At 36.6% G+C, this 19681-nt stretch overlaps 1 protein-coding gene across 14 annotated transcripts in view; it reads left to right on the plus strand.

Moving 5' to 3' along the window:
• Positions 1-19681, plus strand: part of NRXN3 (neurexin 3) — a 964547-nt gene that overhangs the window by 836726 nt on the left and 108140 nt on the right. For all 14 annotated transcript variants that reach the window (XM_015631171.2, XM_033514971.1, XM_015631158.2 and 11 more), the window contains one exon: positions 14680-14769. In XM_015631171.2, the coding sequence (XP_015486657.1) occupies positions 14680-14769 (90 nt within the window). The remainder of the gene's footprint in view (positions 1-14679; positions 14770-19681) is intronic.

Genomic DNA, 19681 nt, shown 5'->3' on the forward strand with positions numbered 1-19681 from the left:
TTCCAGAGATGTGGATGTCTACAGATCCAGCTATATTTAAATGCAGTGTTGGTTCTCAGTATCTCTAAAAATGGTTCTACCCATCTCTACAAATAAAATTCCATGAGTTTATGCAACCATGACTATTGAATGAGAATTCAGTCTGCTTTGAAACAGGTCATTTCTTGTCCTACTCAAGCCATTTGTTACCTTTCTCTTGTTATTTTCAGTCTCCTTCCACAGCTGACATGATCTTTTTGTTCAATGAAGTCCATTTCCCACCTCATCCCTCTACTGAAGGGACTCTGAGGACTCTTCTCTTCTCTTCTCTTCTCTTCTCTTCTCTTCTCTTCTCTTCTCTTCTCTTCTCTTCTCTTCTCTTCTCTTCTCTTCTCTTCTCTCTTCTCTGTTTTTATCAACATTTTTTATTTCTCTCCCTCTGTGATTTCACAGCCATGAGATAAATAGCCTTGTATCTTACAAGCTAAATACAATTACTGCTATCAAAACTGGAGTCTTTCTCTCCCTGTAAATGTCTCTTGGAAGCTGATAAGCTGTTCAAAGCAAACTGCAGGCTTCTGCCTAATCCTGAGATTAAACATAACCACCCAGAAGACAGCAAGAGATAATTGAGGAGGGGGGGTTAGAGAAGGCAGGCAGGAGAGGAAAAGAGAAGGAGAAAGTGAGATCCTCTCCTGAGATATTAAGAGGACATACAGAAAGCTCAAGGTTATTTGTAAAGGAATTACACAAAACACACAAGAGCTTGTTATGATGAGGAATTTCCTCAGATAATGCAGTGGTTGTTGTAGTTGTTAAAGACAAAATTTAGGAAGGATTTGTTTGATGTAAAGCACACAAGGCAGCTCCCACCCATGACTGCTGATTTTTATATACTATCCCCATCTTGTCCTTGAAACAGAAGGTCTCACAAGATTGTATCTAGTTCTTTGTGCATGCTACAGTTCATCTCACTGGCATTATTGCTGAACATGGGGAGACAGGAGATTTCCCAAGACTGAGCCAACTTCTCTGTGCTATGGTTTGCTACCTGCTGACCCACCTAGGAAAAGAGAGTGCTTTAATTGTGGAGAAATAGTGTGTGATATCTGTATTAGTCTTCACTTACAAAGGCAGAATTACTGAAGGTTAGCTGTTTTTCTGAGTCAGCCCAATACAGTTGAAAAAAAACAGACCTATTTCTGGATATATAAGCTCTTCTTGATAGGTTTTTCTTTTTTAATCAGTGACATTATAGTTTTCTTCTTCTGTAATTTTTTTTGCACCTTCTGTTTCTGAAAGCTGGTCTGTTTCTAACTGTTATCAATGGGATATTACCTCTTCCAGCTTTGCTTTATTTAATTCATAATGCATTAGACAAGAAAAAGAAGGTAAGTTTAGATGGTCTAATAGTAGCATCACTGGGGAAATTAGGAAAAGACTACATATCCTTTCTTCAGCTGATATTTGCACTGATATTGTAAATAATATGCAATGTTGTGGTTATTAGTTCTTTTGAGCTCAGTGAGGCAAAATCTAATGCTGATTGTGAAATTAACAAGGAAAACTCAAAAGAAGACCTAACTGAGATGTCTGAGTTATTGCAAAAAATTACTTCTCTCTAAACTTGTACTTATCCCTGCACAGTACCTCTACATGGCTCATGTTGTACCACTTCAGTGATTTACAAATATTCAGTAGTGGAGCCTTCTTAGAGAAAATTGCTAGTTCTCTGTGCTTTGCAGAGCCTGGGTCCTCCTCCTCCAAATTCACTCTGTGTCTTGCAGAATGATTTGGACGTGTAATTTCCTCTTTTTTTCCACCCTTCAACTCCCCACAAAAACTTTGGCTTCTGCCTTCTTGTGCCCCTTTAGCAATCCCTTCCTTCCTTCAGACTTGAGGCCATTATGATCTCCTTTTCACTTCTGACACCTTGTTTCTGAACTAAAGTAATAGTAAAAAGTTTGGCTGAATCCAGTTGTTTCCATGAAAAGACACATGGATCTTGTGCTGGACAACTTGGAATCATTAATAAGATGTGTTGCTTGATCTGCATGCTGAAGGGATTTTTTTCTTGGTGCTATCAGGTTCCACTGTGGTCTTAATATTCTCCTATCCAAATGTCCTTCTGAGTGGGCAGTGAGTAAGGAACAAGAGGACTGATTTTTTATTAGCCCTGTAGGCTGAATGTGATCACCAGGGTTCTTGTCACATGCTTTTTTGTGGATTTTTGACTTTTCATATTGTACTCATTTTGTGGAACTTAAATGAGCTCTCAGATGCTTCCTATCAGCATGAATTGGAGGCAGCATAAAAAGTGCCTTTGACAGATTTACTGCATTTCATAATGAGCCTAAAACATATAAAAAGACAGGGTTAATAAAACAGAATTGGAGAAGCACATTTTGAAGGCAGTACTGTGACATATGTTGAAAGATCTGCCAAGAGGGATGATTAAAGCATGACAAGTTGATGAAATCAAGAGTTGATTGTAGCTTGTCACTGCAGGGCCATAGCATCTATAATATATTTATAGAATTGGAAAACTGATAAATATGGCTACTTGATATGAAGACTCAAGTATTGTTCCCCTGTATCCGCTGACATATGAACCTCCATACATGAAGTCATCAACAAACAAATGTACTTTGGAATTTGTGCAAATACACTCATGTTAATGTATGTGCTTCTATACTGGATGATGGAATAGGATCTGACATGGTATAAAAGTTACATAAATGTTCTTTACACACGCTACCACTATGCTTAGAGTTTAACTGCCATACTTTGTGTTTTGCTTTCCCACAGAAGAAAATGAAGCTGTGGTTTATTTCTGATTTGCCCCATCCTCAAAGAGTTTATAGAAGTGTTGTAGGGATTTTCTGTCTTCCAAATTCTGTTTTTGAGGACAGAAGAGAGAAAAGACAGAAAGCAAACTAACAAAAATACCTGGTTATACTGCAGTTTTCAGTATCCGTTGCTTCTGGGTTTTTTTCTTAAAACTGATCTGATCTCTTGCAACACACTATATTCAGTCTGAGCAAGCTGTAGCTTTAACTTCACCAAGTACCTCAAGCCCATGTGAGTGGCAGTCTATCAAGCACTTGAATTTGTCAGCTTGGCATCAAGAAAAAAGGAAATGCATGGGTCTTTATGAAGACATGTAAGGTAATGAAGCAAAACAAACAGCACAATATAATTTAACAGCAATAGGCTTGAAAGAAGGAGTTTACCTGAGGAAGGAAGTAAACACAGAAAAGTATATTCATGCAAGTAGCCAAGACCATCTAATTCCCACCCAAGATCCCACTGATAGTCCTTGAGATTATCAGTGAGAGGGGAGAGGAATAAGAAGTATACTTCTGTAGCAGTCTATTACTGCTACATAACAATCACATGAAAGGTTGTTCCAACATACAAATACATGCCATAGAGACAATACTAGTTTTAATTTAGCCAAGATACTTTATCTTGTTTATAGCCTAGATAAAGAGAATATTACCAGAAATTACTGACAGTTTAAGGCAAAGTTTCTTTTGGTGCTGTCCAGAAAGACAGAGGTATGTATTTTAAGTACTACATATTCAGCTGTTAGCTGAATTAGTATAGGAACCCTCTTATATCTTTCTGAATCAGACTAGATGTCCAGTGTGTCAAATCTACAGATGAATACCAAATACTTTGGAGGAAAATTTGCTTTAATGGTCAAAATGACACTTCTTTGTGATTGTCCTGGATTTGGGATTCTCTTCTGTCTTTCCAGAGCCTGATTGTTCATCTAATCAAGCTTATTGAGTCTGAGACCTGTCAAGTGTCTGACGCTCCAGAGAATTACAGTAACCCACCATGGCAACAACAAAAATATTCCCAAAAAAAGTCCTTCTAAAATAATTGTCCTACTTTTGCATTTAGTTTTTGATCTAAAATATGAAGTCAAATAAGCTGTATGTGTTTGTATCATATACACAGTAATTACATTTTTACTTCTCAGCCTGAAAAGCAAGTGGTTCCCTTTTTTCCCCCTGATTAATTCATCCAGGATGACATGATAGTGTGGAAATACTCCCACTTCTGCGGCTGGAGAAGTTACTCTGCTGCATTGTGACCCATTGCTCAGCCAAATTTAAACCATAACGAACCAAGACCTAGGTAGTTTAGTGGCATCTGTAATTTTTCTCTATTTCTCTGATTCTTTTTCCATTGATGATATTGATTCTCAAATCTTAGTTCTTTCCTTTTAGCTTAGTTCTGTTGACTAGGGTTCTTTGTAAGATAAATTCTTGCAACACAGGGTGAATCCCTAGGAAAACTTGTATTAACCTTAGACAAAGGTAGTATGGCATAAACTGAAACATGAGGAGATGAGCTTTATGATTTCATAGTCCTAGATTTACTCTATGTCAGAATGATCACTTAAAATATTCCAAGACACAGTATCCATAGGGCACTGATGTATCTTTCTGCCTACTTGTTCTAACCTGGTATCTGATTTAAGAATCCTGGACTGGCAGTATCCCCAAGTGTTGGCATTGCATTCATATACTTACCACAGGCCTTTGAGTCCCAGTCCCTGAGATACTATGGTGCAAAACAGATACAATCCATGTGGTTTTCCCTATATTTTTTCGACATCCATCCATTTTCCATTAACAATAATTGCATACTAAGAGATACAGGTATATCCTGATAGCTTGCCCTTCCCAACAATTCCATGGCAAAGTATGCAGCTGTTCACACAGGCATGTGTGTCCTGACTGAATCCTCAGATATTTTGAGCTGTTCTCATCTGTTCGTGTCCATTGCTCCATGAATGTATGAGGTCCAGGTACCAAGCATAAACCTTATTAATAATGATTTCTGGTAAATTTCTCATTTTCTGGCATAAGATTAATTAGAACCACAGAAAGACTTGTGTTGGAAGGAAACTTTAGGAGTAACTAGTTCCAAAGCCTCTGCCATGGGCAGGGACACCTTCCACTAGACCACATTGCTCAAAGCCTCATCCAACCAACTGCTATTGTTTCAGCCATCAAATCTATCTGTATAATGTAGTGCAGAGAAGGATGGAGAAATATTTCTTAGATGGGACTCAGGCTAAATAGAACCCTGCTGCACAGCACAGTGCAGTGAATTCCCAGACATTAATATATTTACGTTTCTCTCCTGGGTTAGTTGTATTTCAGTTCTCCTGGCCAAACAGTTTTTATGTTTTATTTCTTCTGTCTCTCTCCCCCCCTAACTCTCCTTCTGTCCCTGTCTCTCTCTCTCATAAACACACATGTGTGCACAGTAAGAATGAGCAAACAAACATCTGTCCTGAGGGATCACAGGCTTGAACAACAACTTTGTGCTTTTCTGATCACGTTGCCTGCAGAAAGAAGAGTGCCAGCTGTAATCCCAGGTTGACATGCTGACATGCAGTGACAGAAGGGTTTATGCATCCACATCAGCCTTCTCCCTGCTTGCTAAAGGCACAGGAAAGCATGAAGTCATTAAAATCCAAAGCTAAAATCTCAAGTAGAGCAATTGCATGAAAGGATGGTGAGAAATTAAAGGGGCCAGTCATGGAACTGGGAGTGAGAAGTTCATGAATTCCAGCCTTGTGTTTTAGAGATGCCTTTCTCTGTGATTTTGGGTAATGCTTTTACCACTCTGCAGCTCAGTTTTTCCCATCAGTAAACTGAGGATAAAGCTCCAATTTACCTTATCTCTGGTGACTTAAATAGAAAATATTCTACAATTCACTGAACATGGAGGTCTTTCTGGGCCAATGAATTTACATCTTTGCTACTTATCGAGTACCTGGTGCCTTGGTCATGGAAAAACTTTGTGAATAGCATCTGTCTTTGAGAAGAAATATTGGGTTACTACAGACTCCTAGGATTCACTTTTCCTTTTTCTAAACTGATGCAAACAGAAGAATTGATTTCATGATTTGTAGCAATTAGAAATGGGAAAGGCCTGCTTGCTCTCATTATTCCATTCTGTAATAAACTGATATCCCCCACTGCTTTTTCAAGTAAAATTTTAAATAATTCAAGAATTTCCCTGAGGACACTGTAGCACTGTCTAATATGCAATCTTGATAGGAAGTGCCTCTTAATAAATTTCTTCTTTCATCATTTTCTTACGTGCTTTTAATTATTTCCTGACACTCACCCTAGAGAACTGGCCCCTTCTGTAGAGTTTTTGCCATTTGGTTATTTGTAACTGGTTAGCTTTCCAGTCCTCACCAGTGACATTTGATTAAGGGCCTTGTAGGCATTACTCTCATTATAGTTACTGACTGAGCAGATCCTCTACAGTAGCACTGTATTAACGGGAAAGGACTGCACATGCTCTCTCTATTTGTATATTTAAGTCCCCCTATTATCTCCCTAATCATCTGTGCACAGGGAAATGAGATTCAGGAACATCTGAAGGTTTCTAGTGGAGCCAACCCAGCTCCAGAGCTTCCAGCACCAAGGCAGAAACTGCAGGTCTGCTGGAACTGAGCTGCTCTTGTTTGCAGGGTTGTGGTAGTGAGCCACTGACCCTTCAACAGGCAGGTATAAAGCCACAAGTTTTCTTACCTTCGATCATGCACCCTACAAAGGCAACTGTGCTCTCCTCAGTCTCCCATTGCTCCTGGGAGCAAAATACTACACTCATGTAGCTCCAAATCTGTAAATTAGAGTCAGTGTTTCTCTGTCCTGACTTTGCCTAATGCACAAAACAGATAAACAACCTCCAGATAAATGAGAGTTAATAGAATTTAAAGTGTCAATACAAATCAAGTGCTTTTGGTATTTGATTATTGCTGCTTGTTCCCACTGGGCAATATAAATCACATCCTGACCTTTCACAAGGGAATCAAAGAAGTGGGATGTGGGGACAATTGCAGTGGATTTTATTCCAACTTCTGATTTCTTCCTGCAAAATGAATTTTTTTTCTTGCTTTAAATGGAAAGATCAATATGTAGTTTCAGTTTTTCTTTAATAGGCACTTCAGTCTTGGCTGCCTGGCATGGGGCTCAATTTGGATCTAGTCAGTGAAAAAACACAGCAATTTACACATTCCTTACAAAACATTTCAAACATCTAGTAATGTAGACACCAAAATTGTTTCATACTTTTACAGAGGTTGAACTGGTAACTGCTTTCTCTGTCCTGTACACTAGTTCAGTTTTCCAGCATAGCACAAATGGGAACTAAAGCAGACTGCTTTTCTTTCATGCCCACAGCCTCAGCTTCCACAGGGCTGAAGTCATTCAGCATAATATGCACAAATAAAATAGGACTTGAGTCACATTTTTCCCAATATTTTTTTTTCTTCTGCATTCTTGGAAAGGTTTGATTAACCTTCTTCCACCTTTGTTAGTCTGAGATTTATTTAGGTTTGCTCCTACTGTGCTTCTGTGTTAGATTATCGAGGGTAAGGCACTTGTTTTCTCAGTAACCCAAAACAAGATTGAAAGACTAATCTAAGGGAGGTTGAAATGTTACTGATCTTGTCCTGGGGCAGAGCATTGAATTAGATGAGTTCTTCAAGTCGTTCTTAGTCTTATTATGTCATTGTGGTCCACGTGAGCTGTACCTCCTGCACAGACATTTAAACTCCTGTCTCCTATCTCCTTGCTTCTGAATTTCCCAATGATTTTGGCCTGAATGGTGCTTTAGTTTGAATCAGAACCCCAAGTTTTTTAGGCTAAAAAAGATCAGATAAAATAGGGAGTGCTGGAATTTTAAAGCTTTTGGTTGAGGCACTAGACTTGGGAACAGCTCCAGTTGCCTGAATAACTTTTACTGTTGGAGTCTTGCTAATTCTCTCTCATATTTTTAGTACTTATATTACCAAGACCTTGTTGTCTCTCGTCATGAGGGCAGTGAGCTGAGGAGGGTTGCAGTGTGAAGGTCAACTTTTAACTCCAGTCCATAGTGAGATGAACAGAATAAAAGGTGTTGCTCCCAGCAAACAATGTGATCAGAGGGAATTGAAGATAAAGTCAAGGGCATCCAGGACTAAGGGGAAAATAAGGACAAGAAATAAAATGAGAATTCAATAGCAAAAGATGCAACTTTATTGAACAGTGAAGGCAGAGGAAAAAGTATAATATCCAAGAACTGAAGCAAAGCTGAACAATGTTAAGACTTGTCTATTTTTCAATTACCTCAAATGAAATAAAATCACAAATTTAAATTAATTTTCTACAAGGTTCCTGTTACAAAAGGCAAAACTAAAGCTTTACAAGAATTTTTAGAGGGACAGCTTGTGATAGTTAGGAAGATTCCAGATCATCTGCCTTCTAATTGTGTTGGCCATCCTGTTTCATTTTTGTATAAGCCACATCTGTGATTTCAGGTTTGGACTTTTTTCAAGTGTTTTCTAAAGCCACTGTAAGTAGAGATTTTTTACATGTTTGGATTTTAGTATAACCATCCCCTATGTTATATAACATAAGCCACAATATGGTCTTACAGAAACTCAACAGAATAAATATCTAAACACAAACAGACCTGATGCTAAAACTTGATTGTACATGTTGTTATTCCTTTCTGAGGTATGGAGGAAGGTCTAGTCTTAAAATTAGATTCTAATCCTTTACTAATAGACTTGTGTTAGTTTTAATTGAATACAAGCTATGAACAAATCGCGGTTGTACTTCATAGTATTTAAAACAAAATATGTACTTAAGGAAATGTGAAAGTGGGACAGTTCAGTATGCTGTAAGTTTTTATGTGCAGTTAAAGTGGTTAAAGAGGCTCAGTCTGTGCCAATCACAAGAACACTTTGGGAACTTTTTTCCACTTTCTCAGAGGGGGAAATGGTAGCTTCTCCATAATGCATGCAAGTCTCCTTTTCCAGGGCACACAGCATCAGCCCTAGGATAATTTTGGGGTTGAGTTGAACTGAGTCAGTTTGTGTTAGTACAGAATTTAGCCATCAAATATACACTTTTCATGATGTAAATGAAAATAACTTCTCTCCCATGATGATGTCAATTAAGTATGGTAAATCTTCATGAGATTATGGGCATCCATAAAAACTGAAAGGGAGCTGGCATTAAGGGCTGCTGGGTGAACTGAGCCATCAAGCACTGGCTGTTTACAAGCCCTTCTCCTACTGCGGGGTGAAATGATGGAAACATTTTTAAAGCTTGAACATTGATATCAATATGTTTCTTTAAATTATTAGTATCACTGTAGCACCTTTGATTTAATAACTGCTCATTAGATAAAATGTCTCATTCTTTTTAGAGACTTAGAAGCAATGAATAAAACTCTGCTTCACAGAACAGCCTTTGTCAGTAATTTAGATCAGATGAGTGTTTTCTTATGGTATTCTTTTCAGCATCTTCACAGATTTGACAACACATCAGGATGGATTAATATTCCACCTAAAAGCAAGTACTTTCTTTCTGCCCAGTGCAATTTGCTGGAACCTTTCCATTTTTCTCTTTCACACCTAAGAGATAGTAAATCATTATGATTGGTCTAGGCCAAGAAGCAAGATTTTTCAGAGCTTCAATTGTTCTTGTACTTTCTTTGGCTTATGATTCCTTTTTGGTTTAGAAATAAGCTTAATGCAATGAAGGTTGTTTGTTTTCTTAAAGGAGCAATGACCAGAAAAGAAAAACATCTTCCAGCGCTGAAGGGTTTTGGAAGAAAATTCTGCTTTGCCCACGAGCAATTTAAACTGTGTCCCCTGGACTGCTGCACTGCTTTAAAAGTATTTCCTGTGGGAACTGCCAGTAGTGATTAGTACAAGCAAATTATCTTGATTTTTTTTTCCCCTCCATTTTAGTTTGGTCTAAATTGAAATTATCAAAAGCTAAAGTTCAAAGCTAATCTGATCTATTTATCAGTATAGTCTGTGGAGAAGGGATTCCAAAGGCTTCAGAAAAAAAGACAGAATGCTGGCAACTAATCATACTTAACCAGTAGGCTCTTTTATGACTGGATTCCACATTTCCTTTGGAAAAAGAGGGACAATCCAAACAAAACCCAAAAACATAGAGCACTTCTGCCATATTCCTCTCCAAAGTATTTGGTCCTCAGGAGCATCCGTGGTATTTGAAATATTTTGAATATTTAGGTTAACCAAGATTCAAGAATGTAGAAGAGTTCACAATGTTACCATTAAAATCCTTGAGGTCACAAAAGTCTGATTGCTTATGAGTTTGTTGAAAAATTTAGGACATGCAGTGGAATTTCTATTGTGCATATAAGCCCTAAGTAGCAAAAAAAGACTTCTTTTAATCCTAGTCTTCACAGTTGGCTTTAGAATTTTTGCATGAAAAAGGAATAAAAATAGGAAAAATAATTTGTTTATGAGGCCCAGTTTTTTAGAGGAAGTTAAGTTGTTGAGCAGATCTAAGTTGTATTGATATACAGAAATTTATTATGTGGATGAAAGAAAAAAGAGGACACTTATTTAAAAGGAGCCTTTCCTATTGGTACTTGAATCACTTAAGCAGCTAGAAAGTATGGGAGGAAAATATTTAGTAAATCACAAGTAGCAAAACTAATCAATAAAATTTTACTATAAAAATTTATATCCTGCAATCTTTGAGACCCACATTGATTCTGAATGCAGAAGAATTATGTGATTAGGAGTATTTTCTGAAATAAATATAAATCACTCTATCCTGTGTATTCTGTTCTGAAGAACATCCTGGATCAAAAGGAAAAAAGAGATTAGTTACATGAAAGAGTTGTTTGAATGTGTGTATCATTCAACTATAGAAAGAAATTGCATTGAGGTCACAGAAGGATTGTTACTGAAAATTTCTGTGTATGAAGATGGACAAGAAACACCTTTAATCACATCATGCCTCAGCTATCAGAGGTTCAATAAGCTTTCTTCATGCTGAACTTGTGTTACTTCGTGTTGCCAACCATGATATTTCCTTTTTGAGCTCTCATATCAAATGTGCTTATTTTTTAAAGCATAACTCCAAGTCAGTATTAATTCACTAATTGTGTGGTTCTATTGGTTATATTTAATGACTATTCTAAGCACTTAACAATGAAAAAGTTGTTCTTTAGCTGACTGTTGTAATTGGTGATATGAGTGAACACATTCTCATGCACATGTTTTTAAAAATCATTTTAGTTGTCTGAAATAAAAATTTTAAAACAAACCAAAAAAGAATAGATCAGATACTAATGTTGCAATATAAACCTATTTGAATTTTCTAATGCCCTTCAAGTTTTCATTGCTTTTAAAGGTATGATTTTTATATGGATTTTAATCTTGCTGAATATATCTGCATAATAATAACATGATAAAATTAAATTAAACCTCATTTAAAAAAAAAAAAGTTTTTAAAGATGTGGTGGGGAATAGTTGTCATTTCTGGCTTTCTTGAAGGTCTAGAGCTATAAGAAACCCATTTTTCATTGTCATATCTTTTTTGATTGTCCCAGTTTCTTTTTTTTTTTTTTACCCTAGTCTTATTGGCCTGTTCTTGTCAGATGCCCTGTTTCTGAGGAATTTCAATCACCACATTTTTTCCCTTTCTGCAGTCAGCCTTTCACACAGAGGAAGAAGCACTTCATGCCAGCCCCTGGCTGACTCTAGTGTTCCTCTGAACTCTCTTCATTCTGAAAAAGATCTCGTTGCCACCAATAAAAGGTTACTTACGTGCACACTGATGCTGGATGAAGACAGTGGAGTTTCTTGGTGCTTGTAAATAGTGTTGTACAATTTCTTTGGGGCTACAGGAAATGTGCCTGCCCATCAACATTATAATATCAATGCACTCAGTTAAACAGTAGTCCTAGCTCAGAATGTGCTCTCTAAAGTGGGGAATAACCCCATTTCTCATTCCACACTACCACATCCGTGTCTATCCCTATCACATGTGCCATGGATGTAGTAGCAGCATCTTTGTAAGTGTTCAAGTCCAGCTGAGAGAGAAATTTAGGTTTTTAACTGCCATTGAAATGCCTCCTGAGGATTTTTTAGAACCTAGTACTCTTTCCTTACATAAAAAAAAAAAGAAAAAAAATTAGGCATACTGCACCTAAACAAAAAGAAATCCTAATGGAGATGCAGAATTTTTATAATTTAATTTATGAGATTTAGCTGTTTTGGTGGACATGGATTAGTGTGTTGAGAAAAGGTCTAAGCTGAATGTCTTACTAATTGATCTTAAAAAATAAATTATTTTTGTAGTGAGCTTGATTTAATTTTGTTTCTGTTCTCCCCAAACCAATGGGTCGGCTTCCCTGTCCTGTGAATGTAAGCCTCCCCTAGGCTTAAAAGAATGACAGAACTTGTAGGAAAGAAAGCTGTCATTTGGGTTAAGAAATTGGAAAAAGTGGTCTGCATGACCTCAGATTACATTAGTCTTCAGTTTATTATTAATAAAAAGATAAAATGACATTGTTTTGTTAATATTACTGTCTCTTTAGTTTTAGGTAGAGGGGTTTTTTGTTTGTTTTTGTTGTTTATATTAACTTAGCTCCTCTTTATCAATTTTTTTCTTGGTTCCTGGATTGAACATGGTTCAAATTCTCTGTTTAGGAATGTATTCATAGCTGTACAGAACTGAGTTTTTGGTGGTGCTGATAAGAATTATGGGAGCTGGAAATGCACTTAAAGGTAACTTCATGTCTGTGAGTGACTCCAGGTCACCACAGTACATTGTTAAATATGACTTGACAAATGACTGAGAGAGTGTTTTCAATTTTTATCTTTTCCTTCTGGTTTATCTGAGTAACCAATTGTATATGGTAGGCATCTGAGGTGCAGCAGAGAAACTGGAGCAATAATGTGTGTCAGCTGGTGCTTAATTAGATATTTCTACAATGGGGAATAGCAGTTTCCCACAATTAATATGTTATATGGAAGGTAAAAAGTCATCTGACTTTTCAGGAAGGTAGTAGGTAACTGAGCCAGTAAAGTTGCTCTTAAATGCTTTTGCTTTTTTTTACCTGGAACCCCAAAAAAGCAGCAAGGCTCCTAAATGTTCATCATTATAGCTGGAGATACTAACCCAAATGCAAATTGCTGTTTTCCTTACAGCTGAGCTTACAGCAATCTAGATGACAATTTTTACAAATGCTCCTTAAGATTAGGTCACATGAATCCTTGTGGGACTGTCTGGTGTGTTGCTATAGTGCCTCTCACCTGCTGCAGGAAGTCAGCAGTTGCAGGATGCTGCTGGGGAGCGCAGCTGTGGTCAGCAGGTGCCTCAGATATTCTGGCAGCATTTCTGAGAAGCAGCTATGCAGTTGATCAAACTCATGAGATTCACCAGTCATATTTCCTGCAAGGTGCAACATCCTGCTCTTGACTGGCTGGACTTTTGTGACATAGTTTTGAGTTATGGGGGTTTTTTTCATTGAAGAAAGATTACAGCATCTGTTTCAGAATGTCAAATAAATATGAAGCCCCATTAGAATATTTATCTGTGGTGGTATTTATGGGAATTTAAAGTCAATACTGTAAATTGTGCAGAGCAGTTGCTGACTTGGACCACCATTTATTCAAAACACATACTGAAGCACAGCTGATCTACTCAGCTTCTGCTTATGGTAGCCTTACTTCAGTAAGTTGTGGGCTTAATCCTTTTTCCTACAATATTATAATGTTTCATGTAAAAAATGCACTTATACTTGTCTGACTGAAGAGTTTTTGTAAAAATAATACTTGAAGCAAAAATTAAAATTCATCATGAGGTGACTCTAGCTGAAGAAAATGAAAATGCGGAATGATGGCATTTGTTCACTGTCATTCCTAGCACCATCAAACTGAGCTGCTCCTTTCTACTAGAGGTTCCATCTGACCTGTACAATTTTCCAGTAGCTAGGAAATTAGGACAGAAGCGTTGTGTGAATCCTGTTCCTCCCTGTGCTGTGCAAGTAATAGAAGATTTCCACCAAAGCACACTTTAATGGACAATTCTATTATCCATCAATGTGGAACAATGGAAATGTAATTGCCAGAATTTACATTTTGGCTAATTATTTCTGCTTTTAATTTAAATTAATTTCTAAGTTTTTGTTTTAATCTGGCAACAGGCCCAAGTCTTTGGTAACTTAACAGAAGTCTTCATGTATCATTAATTAACATTTCTTCCTCTTTTCAATTTTTACTTCTCTTTTTTCCTGTTTATCTTTCCATTCTTAGGTGTTTGGGTTTTTTTAAACTAATTCTATTACATCCTTATAACATCCTTTTGTCATCAATTTCTTATATTTTCTTCCTTTCTCTTTTTTTTTTGTTTACTGGGTTTCTAGTCCTGACACGTTTCTTTTACCAGTGCAAGAAGGTTTATCAAATTGCTGCTAACTGTGTGTTTACGTGACTGACATATTGTGCCATGTCCATATTCAATCAGATCCAGAATCTGCTCAAAATGTTTTAGCTCATGGCACTGAGTTCACACAAGGTCTCACGTCGCAGACAAATTGCACATGCCTTCCAACCAAATTGGATAAACAAATACTCTGAGGAGAATCTGAGTTATCTTTTTTGTAGGATTTAATTTCTTTGACCTTCCAGAACCTCAGGCAATTGGATGTATAACTATTCTCCACTCTACTAAAGATAAATCTCTCTCTTTTCAAATATATATATATATGTACACACATGCGCACTTATTTATCTATAGCTAAATAAGGTCATAAAAAACCCAAAAAAATCTGGGATGTTTTAACTATTTCATTGACTTTGCAGATTGTTTTTAAGCTGTTTTTTAAACTTTAAAGGCAACACTGATAGTGAACGGTTCCAAATGGTAAAACAGAAAATCCCCTTCAAATATAACCGGCCTGTAGAGGAGTGGCTGCAGGAAAAAGGTAACAGTCATTAAAACTTTCATTTTAAACCCATTTGATTCTAAACTCTCATTTTTAAAGCCTGCAAATAAATGTTTCTTAAATGATAATCGCCTGCTGCATAAATGACTGTTTTAATTTTCATTATAATTTGTGTCAGCTTCCACCTGCCATATGTTGATAAATCATGCTATAATACATTGCTATTAAAATGCAGTTAAAGGGACGAAATTCTAAGCTTGCTATAATAGTAATGACAAACAAGCAAAAATTCAGGAGATTATTTAAAAAAAAAAAAGCCAAATGAAGAAGAGTGAAGAGCAACAACATGTATTATGGCAATTTAACCACTGCATGATTTTCCTACTTTAATTTGGGCTTGAGCTACATTTATATCTTTATTATTGAAGTTTTCTTCAAAGATTTTCAAATCTACTTGTTAAACCACTTCCTTTAAGTTGTTTGTTTGTTTTTTTTCTCATGAGTCTGATTAGCCACTATGGCTATGTATTTCCTAATTGTATTAAGATAATTAAATGATTTTAAAAAATGTTGTAAAGAAAACATTTTTTAACATTTTCATTTAAATTATAGTGAGGGAGACAGAGAAAATGATTGTTCTGTTGCTTTTATGCTATGTCTGGAGTACAGTTTGAACACTCAAATGATACTTGTCTAAAATACGGATCAAGTTCTTAGTCTAAGGCAGTGCCACTTAATTTTGTGGGCTTGCCTGGAGTAATTGGCCTCAGTTCAAAAAAAAAAACTTGTTAACATGAATAAGTCCAGATGGCTTGAGTGAAAGTTCTGCATACAGCCCATGACCTTTTGAAATGGGACTTGTGTCAGAACAGAAATTTATTTTTTTTTTAAGGAATTTGGAGAGGAAAAAAAACTTGGATCTAGAACTCATTTTAAAGCCTGTTGAAGGTAACAGAATAAGTTGCTGATTTCAGTAGGGTTGGAACTAGGCTGTTGGTAATACAGTGGAGTTTAGGAAGATCTTCTCCCTCCATTACTAAATGTGCTATTGACAAAAGAAAAAAAAAAGGCACTGTAACTAACTCTTTGCCTTGAAATCTAGACAAAGCAGAACACAATCTTCTCTTGTTTCCATTTATGAAAGTACTGCTAATAAAAGGGGTGACCTTTGAACTCAGATCTTGCATTTTCTGTGCTGATTTAGACTATGGTTGTTAATGCATTTTCCAGGAAGGAAAACCAATCTCTTGTAGGACTGGAAAAATATAATTTATGTTCTGTTTCAAATTTCTAACCTCAGCTGAATTAACAAATTGCTTTATCCAGTATGAATTCAGGTCAGAAAGCATGTGGCTAAATCCAGTCAAAATATTTTCATGTGGAGGGCCTGATCCTGCAAAGTGTTGTGCACACTCAGTTCCTGTTAACTTCAACGAGAGCTGGCAGTGTTGCTCACTTTTCAGGTTTGGTGTACAAAGGTGTAATGTTTAAAACTGAAGCTGAAGTATTAATGAAAGTAAGGCAAAAATATTTGTGTAATGCAAACAGATTTTTTTTTTTTTAACCAACAGTATATCATAAACAGTTAATTCAGCTAAACTGTAAATAAATTTTAAGATAACAATAAACAGAAAATGCTTATTGAGTCTCAGTGGTTTGCCCTATTAATTTACATGATCAAACTAAAGTAGATAAATAAAGTTTAACACTAAAAAGAGAATAATTTTGGTAAGTCTGAATTGCTAAAGTCCCTTTAACACTAAAGACAATGATTGCCTCAATTTTGTTAAAACAGATGCATGTCTAATTCCTTGATGCAATTCATGTGCTTGAGAAACCCATCTTTTTTTTCTTTTGTTTGGTTGTGGGTTCGTTGATTTTTTGTTTGGGTTTTTTTTTTTTCCCTTTTGGTTTTCCACAAAATCTTTTACTTTATGTCACAGCTTCTAAAAGTTTGAGCTTAAAAGCATGCCAAGACACCTTCATTTGTAATCCATCCTGAAGTTTTGAACTGAAGTCTACCTTTTGTGGATATTGATGCTTTGTTAAAAGACAATCACCAGAGTTTGAAAGAGACAATATTTGAGTCTTCAGGCACTCTCAAGGCACTGGATGTGGTTAGCTAGAAGGACAGAGCTATGTTTCTACTAAAGTGAAAGGAAATTCAGTGTCCTTCCACTATTTGTCAGGGGATAACATTGTGCAGTGTAACACCTGAGACAATATAACTTGATTCCTTCTTTCCAAAGTAGACAGACATTTTCAGCAACTTAAATATCACTCAAATTTAAAAAAAAATACATAAGAAAGAGTAATTTGTGTGGCTGTTCACCAGCCTGCTCATCCATCTAACAATTAATGTAACATGGAAACCTTATGTCAGAAGACTTTATAAAGATGATGAGTGAAAGGGTAGCTTCCTATCAAAATGAAACAAGACAAACTGATGGATGGAGGAACAGATTCATCAAAGAGTCAGCATATTGAATAGCTGTCTTGCCCATGTGAGTTCTTGACTTGGGTGAGGTAAGATGAAATGCTTTTTGATTGACATTTTTGACTGCTGTAGACTTGGTCTTCCTTTGGCACTGCTATGTTGTTCATAATAATGAAATAGTTCATTCTTGGAAAACAAATATAACACCTTATCTTTCTGCACTGGCTTCACTATTGGCTTTGAAGGGCTTTTAAATTCTATAAATTAGTTTAAAATAATTTTAAGAGCCCAGGTTTACAGTCTTGAATTGCATGAGTAATAAGCAAAATATTAAATTCTATTAACTTCACTGAGATTATGTATGTTAATATAAAAAGAAGTATTAGAATTAAATTGTTCCATTTCAGTAGTCATAAATCCAGCAGATTTCCTTAGTAGAATACTTGGTGTCTTCTAAGGCACAGATGTTACCTGTTCTGCAATTGGATGAGCTAATAAAGACCCAGAAGCATCTCATCAAAAGGATTCATCCCAGAAGTCCTTAATTATTCAAATCTCTCTTACCTGTAAAGTCTCCTTGATGTAAGTGACTGTACTTTGAAGCAAGAACTATTAGTATGAATTAGGATTTGCAAAATCAGGCCCAAAATCTCTTCTAGTGCTACAGAAAAGTTACACTGCTGATTTCTCTGTGGTATTTTTAATTAGAATTCAGTTTTCCAAATGAAGAAGTCAATGGGAGAGCAAAGAAACAAGAGCCCAAACTATTCAGAATACTTACAAAACACCTCATAATTTTTCTTTGGTATGACACTAATATAGCAGTAGGAAGAATCCTCTGTGGAAAAAAAAAAGGACTGCAGAATTGAATTACACACCTAGTAGAATTTACTAATGTAAATAGATCCACAATAAAATTCAGTAGCCAAATAAATTTTACTTAGGGGAAGTAAGGCTTCAGCTGAATCCCTTTGAAAGAATGATCAGAAGAGACATATGGTGGCAGAATGAAGTGTATATTCTCTCCTAATATTTTTTCTCATTCCATATTCATTTCCCTGGAGTCTCTATCCTGTGTACACCATCTTAGAGCAAAGAATGAGGAATTGCAGGTAGTAGGTGACTGCAACAAGTGATTGCTCTTTTAGCAAAGAAATTTTTAGTGTGGTTTCCAGCATTAACCATATAGTGAACTGCATGAATCCTGGTCTGGAAAACCATTTAACAGTGAGGACTCCAAAATACACAATCAAAGGTCTGGGGTTGTTTTGTGAGGTTTTTTCTTTGCTGGAATAGGGTCACCTCCTTGATGTACACTTTCTGCCAGCATTAGAAGATGCAGATGAAGGCCCAGAATTGGAGACATGGTCCCTTTTTACAGGCTTAATATACTAACTCTTCATTCTTGCAAAAAATGCAAGAGATATGACAGATGTTTAAAACTATGCAATGAGCTTGGGTTAGTATAGTTGACATCCTGAGCTGAGGAATCAGTAATAATCCTCCAGTAAAAGTGAGAGAACCCCTCTCCTATCCTTGTTTGGGGAGCTCTCCTACCTAGAGCAGCAAAAAAATTTCCTTTCTCATCACCTTCCACCTCCTTCCCTTTGGCAAAAGATGGAAAAAGATCCTAAATTAATTCAAGGGAAGAAATTAATGGAAATGCAATTGGAAAACTGAACTGACAGTTATCTTCCATCTGTTTTCAGGGATAATATCTCAAGATTAGTGAAATAAGTCCCTTTACTCATAAGTCCCTTCTTTATTCATTTTACCTCTACTCTTTGGGACTCTTATAATGAGTGAGGTGGAAGAAGGGAACAGTAGCAAGTGAGTGACATGTCTGAGTTTGTAGGGGCAGAGACAATATGGACAGAGCTATAATGCTAGAGGGGGGAAACATATTCAGAGAAGGGAAAATGATGTAGTAAAGTTTTTACAGTATATCCCTTAAGAAATCCAAAGCACAGCATGGCAGAAAAGAAAAGCAAGCTCTGAGGACATGGTATGGGACAGGAGTTGGACCTTTTACAGTGCTATTTCCTCTAATTCAGACAGGAGCTGGGCTGAGAAGGATGAATATCTTAACAGATATTGTTACTGGGTCCTATTCTTGTCATAGACAAGAGTAAATGCCCAATTTACATTCTGAGGATGTGTGGCTTCAGTGCATGTTTATTGATGTTCTAATAGAAATATGTTGCCTCTGGCAAGTTTAAAACCTCCTGAGATGCAGAATATCGCATCAGGTGTTTCAACACTTTCCAGGGGAAGGATAACCCCCCATTTTTATTTCTCATTTCTTCATCAATGCAGTTACTCCACCCTGATCAAGTCCTAATTTTCCATTTACAAATCTGAGAGTGAGGAGCACAAAGGATGTGCAGCCCACCTTCTCATGTCTATGTGTTACACCTCTCCATATACTGTTGCTTAGATAGCTAGGGCCCTCTTTGGGGACAGGAACTACTTTCAGATACATTTCTTCTCTTGTCCCCATTCTCTTCCCCATGG

This window comes from Parus major, chromosome 5, assembly GCF_001522545.3.
Source record: "Parus major isolate Abel chromosome 5, Parus_major1.1, whole genome shotgun sequence".
NCBI lineage: Eukaryota > Metazoa > Chordata > Aves > Passeriformes > Paridae > Parus > Parus major.